The sequence below is a fragment of the Phalacrocorax aristotelis genome, chromosome 6 (assembly GCF_949628215.1).
Source record: "Phalacrocorax aristotelis chromosome 6, bGulAri2.1, whole genome shotgun sequence".
Lineage (NCBI taxonomy): Eukaryota > Metazoa > Chordata > Aves > Suliformes > Phalacrocoracidae > Phalacrocorax > Phalacrocorax aristotelis.
In genome coordinates this window covers 14812457-14831864 of record NC_134281.1, presented here as the reverse complement: position 1 = coordinate 14831864, position 19408 = coordinate 14812457, and the positions used below count along the sequence as shown (strand labels likewise).

General features: G+C 39.2%; 2 protein-coding genes across 3 annotated transcripts in view; both read right to left on the bottom strand.

The window, feature by feature from the left end:
- Window positions 1-11854, bottom strand: ARF4 (ARF GTPase 4). Its single transcript, XM_075096146.1, has 6 exons — window positions 11359-11854; window positions 4538-4618; window positions 3919-4028; window positions 2504-2575; window positions 1842-1967; window positions 1-954 (listed from the first exon to the last, which is right to left on the bottom strand). The coding sequence occupies exons 1-6, from the start codon at window positions 11423-11425 to the stop codon at window positions 868-870; spliced, it is 543 nt and encodes a 180-aa protein (XP_074952247.1). The 5' UTR covers window positions 11426-11854; the 3' UTR covers window positions 1-867.
- Window positions 11855-14498: 2644 nt separating this feature from the next.
- DENND6A (DENN domain containing 6A) overlaps window positions 14499-19408 on the bottom strand; it is a 28288-nt gene continuing 23378 nt past the window's right edge. For both annotated transcript variants that reach the window (XM_075096143.1, XM_075096144.1), the window contains exons 16-20: window positions 19243-19296; window positions 19043-19152; window positions 18351-18453; window positions 16896-16970; window positions 14499-16391 (exon numbers count right to left, since the gene is read on the bottom strand). In XM_075096143.1, the coding sequence (XP_074952244.1) occupies window positions 16260-16391; window positions 16896-16970; window positions 18351-18453; window positions 19043-19152; window positions 19243-19296 (474 nt within the window). In that variant the 3' untranslated portion in view covers window positions 14499-16259. The remainder of the gene's footprint in view (window positions 16392-16895; window positions 16971-18350; window positions 18454-19042; window positions 19153-19242; window positions 19297-19408) is intronic.

Below are 19408 nucleotides of genomic sequence, written 5' to 3'. Positions count from 1 at the left end.
TACATTTTATCATTTTATTAGGAATAATTCCAAGTGGGTTATGAAGAAACTAATCCATTGAGTTTGATGAATTTTCCAAAATTTCTTTATGAAGATATGTTCACCAAACAGTAAAACTTCAGCAGAACTATTATACACTGGGCAAAAATAGTCAGGCTGATACCAAAAAGCAACATGCAACATAAAAAAAAAGATACAATATAAAGGAAGACAATCTGCTGAATATTAAAAACAATCTCAACATGAGCTCTTCGCAACCAGCACAGAACTATTCTACCCATCAAATCCAATTCACACATAGGCAAGTTGGGCTGAGAGAACCCAAGGATTAATAAAATGTTCCTCAGTGCAGCAGATTTGTATAGTGTTTTAGAGCATTTCCTTGGCTGGAACAAGCAGTATTAGGAGTTCTTTTTGGCAAGGGAGAGAAATAAATACATACGGAATGCTACATTTTTAAATCAGCAGACTGTCTGAGGAATGAAACAGGGCATCAGTAAACTAAAAGTAGCAGGGAGAAAAAAAAATTAAAACATTAATTTATTGGGGCTCAAAAGAGTGTTCAAAACAGATCTTAAAGATGTCACAATAACTATATTCAGGCATTTAGGCTAACAAGGGGAATAAAATCAGAAGATAGACACTTTTTCCAAGTTAAGGAGATTTTTACCCAAGCATATTGCTACCTCTGCAACATGTAGCTCGGTAAACAATAATTGGCAACAAAATAAGTTGAAACGCTGTAATAACCTGCCCAAATATCAGTTCCAGATACTGTAATAACCAAGATGCAAACTAATTTTGTTGTAACAAGCCTAGACCACTTATATCAAACATGTCCCTGGTGAAAGAATCATCCAGTCTGAGTTAGCGTTTTGAGAGTTCATTTGACAGCCAGTCAAGTCCCTCATACAGACCAGTTCCTTGCGTAGCACAGGTAGCCTGGACATACCACTGTTAATGCAGAACACAAAGAAAAATTAAGTTTAGCAACTGACAAAATGCAAGCTCTGTTACCACAGTATGTGACACTCAGATACGCACTTAAATAGTTTTCTTTAAACACTATTTTGTGCCATAAGTAGAGTCAATATTGAACAGATGGTATTTTTACAAGTTTTAAAAAGTATATATAAAGTAGGCGGGGTTCACACGTTATCCAAAAACTCAGTCTTGGCCTACCAAATGCTAGAACACTGTTTAGTGCATCAAAAAAACAAATACGGAACTTGCACTTGGTTTATGTGCTGAAAACTATCTTGTTTTTGAAAGACAACTCTTAGGAAATGGACGTGGAATCATCTAAATTAACAGACCTCTAAAACACCTTCTTACAGATATGGTCTTAGTGTGTCAACATGCAGACATTAAGCAAGTATTATAGAAGGATTGATGGTTTATGTGAAGCAACCCTGTCTCAAAGGCTTGTGCAGATGGAATCTAACGATTCAGGAGCTACTTAATTTCCTCCCATCTCTGTAGTGGTGAGAATGCAGAATGCATATTCTCACCCAGAATAACAAGTATTGGGAAAACAGGAAAGCCCACCACATGCTTTGTCAAACACATTTGACAGCTGTATTTCAGTGACAGCCTGGAATATTTGTGTTTTTCAAGAAGGTAATAGATGAAATGCTGCAACAGCTGTACATATTGGATTATACTTCTGAGTCACTTACTTTGAATGAAGACCTTAAACTATGCACTACGGAGTTTAATAGCAGGTATGTGCGTCTTTCTACAGAAAAAAGCTAAAACTTCACTTTCCTTTAAAGGGAGATTAGATTTATGATATGTAACAAAAGAACATGAGTTCAGCAACGAGGAAGTTAAGCACTTACAGTTCTGTTACGCAGAGACTGAAGACCTAGTTTATCTGTCATTTCACTGATTGCCATGGCATTTGGCAGATCTTGCTTGTTTGCAAACAGAAGCAGCACAGCATCTCGCAGCTCATCCTCCTGAAGCTAACAGGAAAAATGGTCATGTTATTCAATTAACTCACTTAAGTACTTAAATTACTTCAACAAGTGCTAAAGAAACCTAAATACTGATTTAAGGGTTATAAACTTTTTCATTCTTCCTCCTGAAGTCACTAGTAAGTACCAAGTAAAATTTAACTAGCACCTAACAGAACTTCTCCTACAAGTAAGGAAATATTCTTTCAATAAGCTGTTTAAGTTTACCAGCACCCTTGTTGCTGAAATTCTTAGCACCAATTTGTTTTTTCAAAATTCTTTTGTCATCTGCTGCATTTCTATTAAGGTTTTATGAAGGAAAGAAAGGTTCTAACACCTTAGTAGTTCTTGAGCTGAAGCTCTCTACAGAGCTGTAGTTACAACTCAGTGCACCATGTGACCCAAAGTTACCAGGTGAAAACAATATGCACTGTACAAACTCCCTAAAACTGTAAAATCCTAAGTCTCTTAGGGAAGCTGACATACGTCCAAAAATATGACAAAGTAAGTGTAACAACTATATTTCAGAAGGTACTGATATTTACCATTTTCTGCAGCTCTTCTGCAGCTTCCTGGATTCTCTCTCTGTCATTGCTGTCTACCACAAAAATGAGACCCTGCAAGAAGTTAAGCAGCTTTGAAAAATCACGCAGTACTATTAATAAAGAACAAAAAGAAAAAACTCATTTTATATAATGACTATTCCCTTTCTTAGGGAAGCAAATCTGACAGAAATTTCTGTTTAAGCAATGCAGGATGTCTGCATGAACAAGTACATAAGTTTCAACTGCAAAATAAGGCCAGGCCTTCTATATCCAAAAAGGTAAAGAACACAAATGTCAATTTATAAAGTAGTGTGGGATTCATGAGTCTGGAAAAAAAAAAAAAAAAAAAAAGACACCAGCAAAATTTCAGAAGCTAACTCTCCCCTTCCTTTTTCACTCATTGTATTACATTAAATGCAAGAGAATCACAAGTGCTTCACCATTTTGTGTTTCATTAAAAAACCCACACCATTAAAGTAAGGCCTGAATTTGTTTAAAAAAGTTTGTACCAAACAGCATTTCTAAATGGCATCTGTTATTCAAGTGTCCGCCTTACACACTGTTTAGTCTTAAAATTTTAGTCCAAAAACTTTACATTTTATCATTCTCTAAGAAAACAGAAGCATCTTTTATAAATATTTAGTAACAGGGCTGAATAAGGAACTGAAATTAAGTATTACTCTATTCACAACAGTACTTTGCTAGCTCCTTTTCGTCAATCCAGACTTCTCCATTTTTCTGCACCAATCACATACGTTATGCTGCAAAGAAGTTTCTTGGAAGCAGTTCTATATTCAACACAGCCAAAAAAAAAAAATCCCATTCCCAAAGTTTCCTGATACTAACAAGCAACTTACCTTACTACTTGTGAACCAAAGGAAAGAATCACATTTATGTCACCAAAAATGACAGCAGACACATCAACATGAAGCAGACACTTTCTAATCAATCACTAATAATATCTTTTACAATGCTTTTGCAGAATCAGCGTACTAAATACACCGATATAGCACAGTAAAAGCCCTATATTTTGAGGCCAATTAGAAAAAAGAATTTGTAGAAGGGTGCTTAGACAGTAACATTTCTTATGTATAAGCTAACGCCAGTTCAAACAGACCAAAACATGGATACAGCAAAGTTGAAGAGTTCCTCACAAACAAACCAGCTGCTCTGGCACATTACAGAACACTGGTAGACCTTGCAGGACTTCAGCATTGCCAGGCTACACTCAAAACTAGACTTGAAGCCTTTGGGGTAACAAACCAGGTTCAACCAGAACAAAATCTGGACAACCCTCAGAAATTGCAGGAAGTAGTGAGGAGCCTTTCTGAAAGGAAGGGACAGAAGACAACTTTCCACATATAATGAGACTTTACAAAATGGCACTTTAACAATTGCCATCTCAGAACTCTTACCTGTGTGTTTTGGAAATAATGCCTCCAAAGAGGTCTAATTTTATCTTGACCGCCAACATCCCAAACTGTGAAACAAATGTTTTTATATTCTACTGTTTCCACATTAAAACCTAAAATAAGAGAGTAAAATGGTTAGAAATAGTTAATGCTAGTGTTAAAATGTAATTCTAATTGTGTTAAAGAGAGTTACTTCCTACGGTATATTTCTCCCAAATGTATATAAAATGACTTATCAGAATTTAATTTTTAGATCAAGAAGAAAATTGACCTAAGTGGGGAAAAAAAAAGAATTAATGCATAAAATCCAAGCATACCACCTTTGGTTCAACAAGTCTTACAGCCACCGACTGCTAGACGTTCATGGTGTTTGGGGGAAGTACTGCTACTTGATTGGCTCTTACACTTCTGAGCATCTGCCGCTGGTCACTATCAGACAGAGAGTTCTGGTCTAGATGTATCATTGGTCTGACACAGTTATGTTATGGCAGTACCAGAAACCCCATGTGGTCTTGATTCTTACGCTAACAGCAAAGATAGCAAGCCCCTATACCCTTCAGAAGCCTGTCTCTACAACACAGATTTAGAGTAGCAAGAATGAAGACATGAGATTTTATCTTACCAATAGTAGGAATTGTGGTGACAATTTCTCCTAGTTTCAGTTTATAAAGAATAGTTGTCTTACCAGCAGCATCCAAACCAACTAGAATAAACAGAAAATTTGATTTAGCTCACAATACAAACAACCTGCTAATTTAAAAACATGCCATTTTACATGCAGCGTATTAGGGTTTTTTCTAAGAAGAAACAACTTTTTAAACACTCTTAAGTGATTGTTGATGTGCTGCTGTATGTTTCTCCCCATCTCCTCTACCCAGCACTGAGAGAGAGAACAAGCAATGAAGAGAACAAGGTCAATAACATTTTCATCCACAACCTACAGGCTCATAAGTTTCTAGTCATCTTCCTTAGTACCTGTGTTAATCAAGTTTTATCACTCACTTTGAAAAGTTTCTTGAATGTGAGTCAGGATAGGTTTAAATGCCTAGCAGCAACCTACAAGCAGCACATAGTTTCTAAGCGATCATGTTTGCTACTTCACAGTCAAGCTGGGAAAGGTCTCAGCCTTCAGCCATGGCCAGCTTCACATGCACCCGAACCAACAGGCGTTGGTACCATGAACAGAAGACACTCCAGTCTCCCTCATTCCAGTCCCTTGTTCCTTTGCTAACACATTTCTTCTGCGCTGACAAACACATACATTAGGAAACTCCTGTCTTCCCTCTGCATATACCCTAAGGGCTGTAACTCTTCTTCAGGACATCACTTCTATTCATTGAGATCCACGAGCATGCTTTTGTTAGGAGTCTCCTTTTGATCTTTATAGAAGGCCTTCTGCACTGAAATTGCTCTCCTATTTCTATCACAAAACTTAAGCTTGGTGGTTTTCAATGTAAGCTATGTGGTAAATATGTGATCCGTAAAGAAAAAAACAAAACAAAGAAACTGAAGTCTCAAAGACATTTTGAGAAGCATCACCGACACTGCAGGCATACGCTGCAGTTTTGTAAAACTGTTTGTGCAACTGCTTATTGTTAGGCATTTCAGAATGTGTAAGAGCAACTCAGAATACTACTGTCTACGGTAGAATCCAATGCCTAGCACGTAAACACCTAAACAAACAGTAGGTACTAAACACTTACCACAGCAACTGTTCAAATAAAATATCTATTTGTGAAACTTAATAATGTTTTGCCCAAACAAAAATAAAAGCCCCATCAAAGAATTAATTAGATAATACTTGCATAAGAAACTAAATGTTGTCCTTGTTTGATAACATTCTTAGGTGTTCTGAGTTAGTTTCCTATTTGGTAACTGCAATATATTAAGCTTTAAGTGGTTTGATGTCTTTATTATTAACACAACTGTTTCCTTAGCATTGCAACAAAATGGAATTTGAGATTACCTACTCATTCAGAATGAAACCAAACTCTTAAAAAGGCTCCTCCTTTTCAAGACGCAAACTGCTGTTACAGCTAACTAATTAAAAAAACCTATCTATAATTGTCCTACATTCTGGTACTGTGAACAGGATTATAAATGCCAATCCAGTTTCTTTGGTATTGTCATTGTGTGTTTTAAAAAAAGTTATTCCAACTGTTGATGTCATGAAAGAAGGGGGGGAGGCGGGGGGGGAAGAGGGAAAAATTTACCATCAAAACCAAAGTTCCTTGAGGGGTAATAGACTCCCCAAATGCTCAAATTAAAACTTAACAGCTCTACATCTGCTTTGTCTAAGTGTTGGTCTCTTAGAGCCACACACAAGCACGAACAACAACATAAAAGCTAAAAAAAAACCCCACGACCATGGTGCAGCAGAAGTTTCACAAGAGCTTGCAAGTCATGAAACTTCTAAATGTTAGCATTTTCTGTACACCAATAAAGTGTCAGGTAGCCTTAGAAAGCCCTTTAACAAACTCTGAAACTCTCAAATACTCCATCTGTGCTAAAAAAAAAGTTTTAATAGTACAATGCTTGAAGCACAATACTAATCTCACACAGCTCAGCTTCAGATGAACATTTGCAGGATGCCTAGAAATCTGCAAGGAAACATAATGCATGTACATGATATATGTGATAGTTTTCCAGTAAATTAACATTAAGGTTGTTTACTGAACTACCAATTAAAGCTACACATACTCACAAACTCTTCTTCCCCCCTACAAACCTTCAAGAAGTGATGAGCAGAATAAACACTGACATGATTTGTTAAAATTAGCAATGAAAGAAAAATAACATTACCTACACAAATGGTTTTAGTGTATTTAGAGGTTATACTAAAGATACAGATAGAGACAAAGGAAAAAAAAGCTAATCTCATTTCAAAGAATTTACACAGGGTATTGAGAACCATTTGAAGATATGATTCAGAGTTAAGAAATTACAAAGTAGTAAAGAATTTGAAACTATTTGCTAAATGTAGAAAACTACTGCCCCAGTTACCCATTCTGCTCTTGTACCATGACCCACCACCAACCACCTCAATGGCTTTGGCAGAAGGCTACATTAGCTATTCAAGAGCAAAGCCCAGAGACCTTGCTTAAATCCACTCTTATCCACCATTCTAGTTAGGCTGTTGGACTTTGCACTGAGGCAGGCCGAGTTATGGATATGGGTTTTCTTCCAACTCCACACTTGAGACAGCAGCATTTAACCAAGGGAAGGCAACTTCCGCAAATTACCGAGACCCTATTTGCAAAAACTGCCTCCTTTAGCCAAACTGCAAACGTTATGAAGTCTAAACAAGCAACAGTCATCAAGAGTACAGCCTCCATTCATAATTCTTACTCCGATTTGCCATTTACCACCCTTTTTAGAACAAGAAATTTCAGAGCACCAAATCACCTTTAATCTTTTGAGCTGCTAGGAAGTGCAACTATTGCTTTTAGCAGTCCAAGAATAAACACGTTTACATTTGCACTGGAACACTAAGTATAAATCTATGAGCTACTTCCATGTCAAAGTTTAAGCTGATTTAACTATTGAGATTAAAAGCTAAGTCTTAAAATCCCCAAACAACATAAAGTATATTTCCAATTCTACATTTTCACTCTGATTTCACTGTCTGACTGACCAAGGTGTAAAAATCTCTATGTAGGGTATGACAGTCAGCAGTTGTTTCACAAAGCATTTAAATTACAATGAAGTATAAATGGGAAGCACAGACTTGCAATCATTTATCTTTCAACTGAGTCAAACATCCTCTTCCTCTAGCTGAAGAGAAAACATCTACAAATGCTGTTAAAACCATGGTGGTTCTCAGCCCTGTACTCCTCTTAAGAGTGGTTTGTTTTTTTTTTCCACAGTCTGTCAGTTCCAAATCTCAAGCTTGTAGTTCACCTCTCCCTGGCAACACCACCCCTATGCCCACACCTCATTCCTTATTTACCAACTTTCTACTTTGATCATCAATGGCTGAGTATCAAGCTGCCTCAATTATCATAGCACAAAACCTCATATAAACTCTAGATGCAGAAAATTTGAGAACTGACTTTTTAAATGAAATCCCCATCAAGACCAAGAGATTTTGGTTGTCAGATTGAGATGTCCTAAGTTTACTATAGAATACAGCATGTTGCTGCTTCCAACATAAATGTTTTCCATAATCAGAGGGGGGGGGGAAAAAAAGCCTCTGCTGTATTTAACTGATTCATGACATTCACATTATTAACAAAAGACAGAATAAAAAATTAAAATTAATGAATCCCTATTTACTACAGGTTTGTATTAGTTTACTTTTCTTTTACCTTTATACCAGTTCTCTCAAACCTTGTCTTATTTACCCTTTACATACTATTCCTCTTCAAGGTTTCACTTCAATTGAGTAAGGCTTTGGGGGGCACATGAAGGGGTCATTCTCAATACAGCTTCTAATGAAAGCACACAGGTGCAAAAAAACTCCAACAGTGCTTAAAAAACACAATTAAAAACCAGCTAAATGGTTTTGTGCTGTACAATGACACAATTCCCAAAGAATGTAACAATTTTTTTTCCCCAATGTATTTAATAGTTATGTTCATATTTGAAGCTGCTGAGTAGCTATTATCTCAGTTAACACACAGTTACACTAAGACACAGAACACTAAATTATGATAGTGAAAGGTGGACAACGAATCAATAACTTCTTTTTTAAGCAAAAGAAACTCTTGTCTTAGAGTTTTACAGAAGGTACACATAGGGTTAGGACTCAGTTTTTCCACCCTAATGCCCCATTGCCTAGTGTAACTTTAAGTCCTTCAATCCTATCCTACAGTTATGTCTTTTTTTCCCCTCATGTTACTTCCACCTATAAAGAAGATGCAGGAATTATTTTACATTCATTTCCTCAGAATCATGTTAAATAAATATTCTGAAAAATACAAGTGCAGTTTTTTAAAACAACATTTCAGTAACAGTGTAGCATTAAACATACACTTTTACCATAAATGTAGTTTGAGAATATGAAAGATAGCATGCCATGATTACTGTTGGTAATGGCACCTGATGAGAAATATTTAAATTCTGCAGAACCCAATAACACAAAGTCTGTCTTAAAAGCTAGATTACTTCTACTCTATCTTGAATTCTGCAGAAACATAAGATGGCTGTGAATGGGAAGTTTGAATTATAAATTAACAATCTGTTCACTATCAACTCACCTATATAATATTTCCCCCTAAATATTTATCTATAAACACATTACGCCATAAAGTTACTTCATTGATATACTACTTTGATGCCTAGCCTTGTCCAGCTCATTTTCTAATCATAAACTGAAAATTATCACCTTGAGGAAAAGTTTAATTCAGTCCCAGTATTAATTTAGACATCTTAAAGTGCTGATACATAATGTAGAATGCCATGAAATGCTTCTTTTCCATGCAACAGGTATAAACAAATATTCTGCTTTCAAGCATCCAATTTAGGTCCTATGATACACTCTCATCACAACACAGCAAAAGTTTCACCCTCTTATACTACATAACAAATATGGTGCAGTCTCATGCTCTGATCCAGTCCTGTATTCTAATATATTCCATGCCTTAAAAAATCAAAATTATTTAAGAAATGAAAGAAGCAGCAGTTGAATCAACTGCTAGAAAGTCTGGCTCCCTAGCTCAGGTCTAACCTAATTTTGAACTAATGACTTACCAATGAAGAAATTAAAGCCTTGCAAGCTGTTTTGATCTGTATTGCACTGGTTTTCTGTTTTCATTATTTTGCAGAATGCAACAGAACTACAAATACCATAAACACTATCTCATCCTACAGTCAAGCTCGTTTGAAGATTTTACTTCATTCAGAGTCATATGAAGAGTCTGGCTGCTAGGGACACAGTCAAATCGCCTCCTTGAAACAGTCAGATGTACAAAGTTGTCTTGACAAAAATTACGTTAACTTCAAATGGATGAGAGTCTCTAATTTCAAGCAGTAAATATACAAGAAAAATTACTGTGCATGTAATGAAGAACTCTGTCATCACAAAATATATTGAGAACATAGAAAATGTAATTTAAAAAAGCTGCATTTTGTGTCTGCTGTGTATACCCAGGCAGCGTTAAGGAGGAGTAGTGTGCCAAGCAGTTTCACAATTAGGACCCAGTCCCACTGCTGGCTCCACTGAAATGGGCGCTTCATACTATTTTAGGACAAGCTCTTTCAGTCTATAGCCATGAGTAAAGTTCTGTTCACTTTGGTAAAAGCATCTGAGAAAAATCTGGGGGTTACAATCTGTTTGTACATAAAGCTGAAGCGGGGTGGGAGGGGTGGGTAGGTGGGTGGAAGAAGGCAGGAAAGAGCTGAAGTGGAAGAGAAAATACTAAATGCAGTATGCGCTTGCTCTGACTTTGAACCATAATTTTGAAGTGAGAATCTTCAAGAGGCACTGGCTTCAACTCTTACACGGTCTGTGTCAAGGGAACCAGAATTTAATTCCAAATAAATAATTACAGGCAGACAATAAGACAAAGTAAGCACTGAAAGAGCGACCTACGAGGTTCTGTGGCTTTGTACATGAGGTACAGGAGAACTGAAGTGCACAGACGCTATACCGAAATGTCCTTTCACAAGAGGCAGACATACAGACACCTTAGCTACCAAAAATCGGCCATTATACAGCAATTTCTTAAGCTCTTGGTGTTAAGCGCATCAGGCTTTGTCACATCCCGTTCGAAAAGCCGCACTGCTCGGGCAGGAGCGGCGTCTCCAGGCCGAGAGCGCAACCGCACCGGCAGCGCGGGGAAAGGCAAGGCGCAAGCCCCGCTCGCCTCCGGGCCGCGGGGACACCCTCCTCGGCCCGGCCCCGGCGGGCGGGCGCCGGCTTCACCGCCTGCAACTTGATCTTTGTTCTACGCTTTGCTCCGGCTCAACGCAAGCGGAAACGCAGGTGCAGGGGAAGGGGGAGAAGGGGCCGAAGCCTCGCAGCCCCGCTGCACACCCCGGGGGAAGCGGGGCTCTGCCTCTCCGTGTCCACTACAGCCGCGACCCCCGACAGCGGGATTGGGGCGGGGGAGGGACGGGGGAGGGAGGCGCGTAAGAGAGAAGAAAACGAGAACGCGGCGGAGGAAAAGGAAGGGCAGACATATCCTGATCCCCACCCCCTTCCCCCGCCGCTCCGTCTCTCCCCTCCACTCACTCACTTCCACCAACCCCACAAGCCCTGAGGAAAGAGGATAGAGAGGTGTCCTGTCCCCAGCACCCCAGGACAGAGCAAAGGCCCCCCCACCCCCTCCCGCCAGCCTCCCCTCCCCCACCGCCAGCGGGACGCGGCCGTGAGGGAGCGGGTGAGGGAGGGAGCGGGTGAGGGAGGGAGCGGGTGGGCCCGGCAGGGCGCTGCGGCGGCAGCGGGAGGGCTCCGGGGGTCCGCGGGCGGGCAGGTGGCGGCGTACCGCTCTCGCCCCTTACCCATAAGGATGCGCATCTGCTTCTTGCCGAAGAGACGTGAGAAGAGCGAGGAGATGGTGAGGCCCATGGCGGCTCCGGCGTGGGGCTGGGCGGCGGCGCAGGCAGCGGGAGGAGCGCGGTGAGGAGGGACGGAGGGAGGGAGAGAGGGGGAGCGCGGACCGGCGCCTCTCTGCACTCACGGATCCCTCCGCGAGCGGCGAGGCGGGATGCGAGGTGCGGGGCTCAGTCGGCGGCCCCGACTTATAAGTCGCGGGCGGCAGCAACGACAGCGGCAGCTGCTGCTGTGCGGCCGGGGCACCTCGCTCGCTCGTTCTCTGCCACGTCACGCTCGCCACGGCCGCCCCGGCTCCAACGCGGACAAAATCACGTCACACTCGCCACATCCCCCGGCGGCGGAACCACCCCCCGCCACACGGCCCGAGCGCCCAACGGCGGAGGGGACTACCGCTCCCAGCGAGGGCCGCGCCCGCCCGCCACCGCGCTCCCGTTCGCTGCTGCCGCTGGCGCATGACGGGGGTTGTAGTTGCAGGCTTCCATCCCGCCTCGACGCGGTTTCCGGCCGCCGCGGGCACGGCATGCCGGGAAATGTAGTCCTCCGAGCAGCGCCTCTGGCCTAGGCCCAAGCCCAGGCCCAGGCCTAGCCCCAGGCGCCCGGCACCAACGGCCGGCCCCGCAGTACCGCCCGGCGGGTCACGGGTGCCCCGGGCTCAGCCGCACACCGCAGTCATTCACCTCACTGCAGCTCGTGCCCCCGCTGAGGCGTGACAGCCCCTGGGCTCTGCTCCCGAAGGGCCAAGGACAGCAGGGGTTTAAGGGTAACACAAATCCTCAGAGAGCCCCAAATAGACCCTAATAGCAACAGAACTCCCCAATATTCCAGAGGGTGCAGACTCAAGGCAAGCCAGAACAGCATACAGTTTATTGGCCAGGAAGCAGCAGCAGATACCAGGAAGTAATAAGGGAATAAAACTGAAGTCATGGTTTACTAGAGACATGCCATTTTCTGAAATGTACGTTTGATTTCATAACCAGCTGTACTTGCTTCTTTCACAGCTGCTGTAGAAAGCCCATAGTATAGTGATAATTAAATTTTGGGCAACATAAAAGCAAGCTGCATTTAATAGTTTGCTGAGCTCCCTTTCCCAAGGAAGCATTGCTTCAATTCAAAAGCCCTAAGAATTTTCAAGGGAGTTGTAGCCACCTACCTATGCTAATTAGAAGCAATGCCAGTACAAAATAGCTAGTATTTTTCAAAGGTAAGCTATTTCCTTATCCTCCATTAAAGAAAAAGATCTTTAACAGTTCGATAAAGAGGCAGCTCTGAACCAGATCCTAACAGCAAGACTCAGCGTAGGCTGTTCTTTTCTTACATGCCATGTTGAAAGTCTTACCCAGGTTTTAAATTATGTTCATCTGAACCAAAAATCTGTTTTGAATTGATTGAAAGTAATGTATCCATAACATTTAAGTTTCAAATAAGTCATATTTTAACTTCATCTAGGTAGTGCCTAAGATGTTAATATGATCTTGATTAACTATTAGATTTCAATTTCCTGGTAGTTTTAAGAAGTCCATTTATAGACTTCCAATACTTACCTATTTTCCCTTCAGAGCACTCAGTACTGACACTTTTTTTTGGACAGGAAAGTTAAGCTTCCCTGAACTGAGCTGAGAATAAACGTACTACAAAATATTTGGAGGACTCTCTTCAAAATAAGTTACTTTCTAGATCTCCAAGCTGGCATATTCTTACTATTGCTAGGTCATTAATAGACATCTTTCATTATTTCAGTTGCTTGAGTAAAATCTAACATGTGCTTCAGAAGTGACTGTCAATAATCAGCATTTCAAAATTGATGGAAGTGGTCACTCTGTATAATCATATGTAACTATTATTCACAATATACTTTTGATTCATTCTTCTCTATTCAAATCATGGATGTTAACACTGTTAAAGGACTAGCTGTACCTTTACCATATTTGACTGTACTTTATCTCTCTATTTTTATGTTGTTTAAAAGAAATTTGAGAAGTCCCAAAGCTTATGCATGTCCAGCTTAATCTCCCATTACACTAGCTGAAGCAGTCAATTTCTTCTCATGACCCAACTGGAGCCCTTTAGCTTTAGTATTTCTTTACTGAACAGCTGCTACCTCTTTTCTAGGACCCTTTCTAATTATCCAGGTATTCTCTCCGTCACTTAGGAATTTTTTCTTCTGATCCTGGTCCAAACAATGTATGTGTATGTACATTAAAAAATACAATTTAAAATATATGTAAGTCCGATTAAGACTGAGGCAAAGCTTTTGAAACTTGTAGGGTTTTTGCACTATCCTTTAGCCGTCAATCTTCAACTGAATGAGGGTTAGTACAAGTTCGTTATCTATATTTTAAACCCACTGAGTTAAAACCAAAACCACAGATAGGAAAATTCCAGCTTGCAAAGCTGGCAACTACTTTCTGCAGCCAATACCTCTGCTGCAACACTACGAATGGGTGAAGCATCCCTTGTCAAAATATGCATGCTCAGGGTGAAAGGACTGCAGGGAGACAGGACAAGATCATAAACCTGCCATGAGGAAAAGACTGTGACTAACCTATAACTGCAACTCTAAGCAAAATGTAAGGTCCAGTTGTAATGCTTTTTGTAATGGTGGTTCAAGTCACTTATGAACACGGCAAACAACATAGCATAACTTTTCATTCTGCCTTTCTTTTGAACATGATTCTAGTTCTGTTTAAGCATCTAGTTATTCAGGGATTCAAACCAATACCAACTCCATTGAAGAAACCCAAATTGAGCATTGCCTGCAGTTTATTTCCCACTACCATGTTCCTCAAGGGCCTCTCAGATGTGTCCAGGAAACAGACTGAAGATTGGAAAAATGTTGCTAGAAGCCAGTCCCTGCCCTTTGCTTTCTTGATGATCCTGCAGCTCTATCATATTACAACCATAATGCATGACCAAACTACAACACCACTCCATCACATCAGGTATTTCTGGTCACCCAAGGGGTACAGCTTCATAAAGTCAGACTAAGCAGCAGTGTCTACAAGCTGCTGAGCAGCTTTGCTTACAAAGGAGAGGGGGAAAACAAACAAATCACACCTATCATCTCAGTCACATACTTCCAAAGGGGGGGGCGGAGATATCAAACCCTTTATTTCCTTTTACAAAAATACATACTTGCAGTCATGTGACAGTTATCATAGTTGTTACCAGTCTACATGGTTCCAAGAAACTACACAGTGCTCCAGGTTAAATATTGAAGATAATTTAGTATAAGAATGGCCACTTACTAATTTCTGGATTAGAAAGGTTATTCATCAGGTGTGCAAAAAATTTTTAAGTTAGGAATTAATGCTGAAGTGATGTAGTTTAAGTAACAGAAAAGATACATTAAACTTTTGGTAATGAGTAATTGTATACAAACCATATCAGTATTAAAATACATATTTTCATAAAAATACCGTTGTGACACTTTATATCTAAATAAGACATTTTTAGAAAGATGGTATGAAATATTTATCATACAAAAGCATATTCTTGTAGCAGGAATATGTTGCAAATTTTTAAAAATTCTATCCAAGCACTTAAAAGCAGATTTTTTTTTTAATAACTGTGATCCACTTGTCATATAAAAGTGTATGCTGTGTGTACACTCTAGCAATAAGTTTATTCTACTTCAAACTGGTCAAAAGTACAACACTGCATGTGGAGCAGCTGAGTTCTTATATACCGCTGAAACGTGTTAAGGAAAAACATCACATTCTTGTTGCTTAATATGCAAGAGGCAATTACTCTTTATGTATGTCTGCTATATACACATACTGAGAATAATTTCATGCTACAATCTTTTCTTGACACAGTTCGACCTTTCCATAGGCTTTTTTTCAGCTGAAGCCAACATCATCTCCCTCCAGCCCTATTACCTCCTCAAACACCCTACAGGTATAAGTAAAAAAATAAAGTAAAAATATAAAATATTTATTACAGGAGCTGACTGCTACGATCACCAGCTGAAACAGATTGTGTATCAGCTAACTGTACTGAAATCACCGAGTTAAAAACACACCACCATGTGTGTATTTCCTGTGATGAATACTGCTTACTTCATTTACACTAGTAATCCACTTTAAATCCTGAATGTCAGCAGTTTAAAACTACCGATTAGTACACAATTACTTTATATTTAAGGCATGTGAGTTAAGAGCACCCTAATTAACTGATATTGAATGGAAGAGACTTCTCTTCAGGAAATTTTTGTCAGCTGCCTTCTCTTCTTTAAAGATACTAAATTAATATGGTTTTGGAAGGATGGTAGGAAGGAGAAAAGAAGAAAGTCAAGAACCAATCTGATTATTTCAGCTGTCCCTGAAGCAGTTTTGAAAGCAATGATTTACCAGTAAAATACGTCAACTATAATGTATTCTGACCAAGTCACACAATAAGCCAGTTGGGCTTAGCACTAGATGAAAACTACAAGGGGGGGGGGGGGGGAAGCAATCAGATACTACATCAACAGGACAGAACAGGATAACAGGATCAATATTGCTTACCCCTGAGTTACCAGGATTGGGTGTAGCAGCACCAATTATAAGACATTCTGCAATGCCAGCACTGCACTGTGGTCCTACACTGTGGTATAGTTTCATATGCCCACAGATTTTTCTTTAAGAGCACTTATTTCAAACATTATTAGACACAGGAATTCCTTTAGTTGCATTGGTATTTAAGTAGAAAAAACAGTGAAAATAGTATCATGGGCTGTACTACTAGCACAGTCCATTTGTAGTGTTAACATACTATTTAGAGCTGTGTTCTGAAGTTGGTAAGCCACTGCCTTCTGTGAAACTACATTTGCCTTTTGTTTTCTGCACAAAAGAAAGCCCAGCAGAAATCATGTTGTGCCTGTTTTCAGCAAGATGTCCTGTAAGTCACCTGGAAGTGCTAGTATAATATCATTGATGTGCATCTGCAGCTTTTTCAGCGTGTCAGTTTTCACAGGAAGCTGTTCTCTGTCAGCCTGCAACTGCAAAGGTACAAGAAAAAGTGATTTCTACTAAAAATGCAAGGTAAGACACACCAAAGTGACATATTAGTGAAACCAGAAAATTCACTCCTCATCTGCCAACTGAGTAGGAATTTGGACAATAGTAGGTTCCTCAACACCCACACAACAGCATGAGCTAACACTGATTTGGGCTTTCAATAATCTCAAGAAAGTTTAGTTTTCTGCTTCCCAGAGGATCCAGCCTTGCTCCATCTCTGATCGGTCACAAAGTTGCAACTAGTTTTAAAACAAAGACGACCAGCACAACGGTTTCCAACATAGCTGGATGATGTTGGGAAGCTAGCTAACTCTTCAGTCATGGCTGAAATGAACTGGTTTTGGTTTAAAAACCTGAATGACCGATCCTTGAGCTACCTCAATCTTAAAGAATATTTTCGTTTAAGTACCTGTAAACACAACTATGAAATATTTTTATCTAGTTAAGTCAGGCAAAATTGAACCATGTTCAATTCACTTACTTACCAGTTTATTCTTCAATTTTAAGACAAGATCCACCGTTTCTACTTCAGTATGCTTCTGACTCCAGAAAACCAAGTTCTAAAAGAACAAAAATTAAGCATTGACATGATCATGGCAACATATATCATTTTCAAAAGTAGTATTAATTTACACCTACTGTTCAGAATGGATCTTCTGCTTTTCCTTATTCTCATGCCATTTACTAAACTCATTTTACTCATGTACTGTCTCTACTGTGAACTGCAAAATCTGCTTTATTTGCATGTTTGCCCAGGACTTAGCAAAACAGGAGACTAGGACACAAACACAGTACAAACAAATAAAAAAATATAAAATCATGCCAAAACAGGCTCAGTTTCAAAAATAGCATCTACAACACAAAATGACAGTGAATGTTTACCAAATCAGATCTGCCAGCACAATGAGATACTCATTAAATGAATTTTGTTATGGAAGCTCTGTTCCCCTACCCCTTTACTATTCACCTGTTAAAGAAATTTCCTCACGTACTGAAAGATGTTAATACTTGAATCAAAAGAAAAAGCTAATAAGCAGCAGAGTTAGTAATAAATTCGTGACACATTCCCTTTTCTTTGCAGTAAGTTAGTGTCAAAGACATTTGGATATATTCCAGGTGATATAATTGACCTAGCTATTGTCATGCAAATTATTGGGGTGCTCTAACTGAACAATCTATTTGAGTTGCTACAATACACTGTTTGGGAATTGACAAGGCATGGGGCGGGGATCAATGGCTTTTTCAAGATGACCAGCACAAATTTTTTTTTGTTTTAAAGCTGTGGTGTTGACTTATTTTTTCCTTCCTATTCCCTCTTTAGTTGTACAATCTCTTCTCCTCTTGCGATACTTTTCTTTATCAGTTGTTCCGACTCAAATTATACCAATACCCACTTCAGCTTCTTAAGCAAAGAACGGATCTTACAACATAAGATCATTTCTGTGGCGTTTTGTTATATATCAATAAACATATTTCACTTCTCAGCTTTCAATTACTGTGAATCAGTTGTACGCTTATTTACTATCCATATCTAATTAGTTGTCAATTTACTATGGTACTCACTGAGTTTATACCTTCAAAGCTAGAAACTATGTCACAAATAAAAATGTGTTGGAATACCAAGGAAGGAAGGAAGCTGAATGAAATAACATTATCAAATAAGAGGAAAAACCGTGTTTTTTTCCCCCCTTGGGGTATACTCAATTTCAAAATGCACAAGAAAACAAAAGGACAAGCATACTGCATTTCATAGTGTCTCTTTTGTTAGTTCTAGCTTGTACTTTATTAACAAATTTGTGTTTTTCTAGATCAGAGTTGACAAAAATTATTAACATTTTTATGTTCAAGCAGTGAAAACAGCACAAGTAAAACTGACTTGAGGGAGAATATATTTTTATTACAAGATGATAAATGTAATTGTAAGTACACATTTTTCTAACCTCGTTACAGAGTGCTTCTAAATGAAGGGCCTCCAGCTTCTGTGTCATTTCTTTTTGCCGGCTCCTAAACCAACCATCAAAGTTGGGCGATTTCAAAAAATGCCTGGTAAAACACCGAAGCAAAATACATTTTATATTTAAACTACAATTTTGATAGCACTGTTTTCTAAGTCATCAAATGTAATTATGTTTGAAGTTGAATAAGGCATTAGGACCCTTTCTCTGTTTACCTTCAAAACAATGTAATATTCTGAAATGGAGTATAACAGGTGCTTCTATTAATCAAGAGAAGGATTGAGAAAATCATGTAAAGAAGAAGGGTTTGAAAAACAATAAAGATCAGGAATTTTGTCAGGAAAAAAAAAAGGCTAGGCTTTGTTTGAAATATCCTCATTTTTATCTTGGTGTTTGACTAGAAGGAAGAATCAAGTTAGAATCAGAAATAAAGCCACAAATAATACAGAGACTTGTAGTATTAGTAGCATCTTATGAAAACCATTAAGGGGTTACAGAGAAACAGATTTAAGCTAGTAAAGTATACTAAGCACCATCAACTCCTATTAAAGCATATATTCTAAAAGCAAGTCTTATTCAAATCAATACTGATAACAAGTTTGCTCAGGAAAAGAGTGTTTGTGTTATGGGTTTGTCTTCATTTATATAACTTCATTTATGCTGGTGAGAGAAATGACCTGTAAAGTCCTATCCAGTCTCCTTTTAAACCTGATGTGAGCTGCGGTCCTGCTTTTTCCAGTGTCCTCATGAAATCATCTTGGCTAAATTGCCTCAGCTGTGGTGGACTCTATGGAAAGAAAGAAAAAAAATCATTAGCATACCGTAACCATTTTCTCTAATCACCAATTTCCAGCTCATTCAAATTACATTTCCTTACCTTCCATGGTGATATGCATTTTTGCAAAGGCATTAGGCTTGCCACATAACGTTCCTAGGGAAAGGAAAAAGAAAGGTTGTTTGCATAACCACTATTAAAAGATATACAATCCACGTGTACATTTACTTATCACTTGTGACCACAGCATTTTCTCTTCTAAGTATTG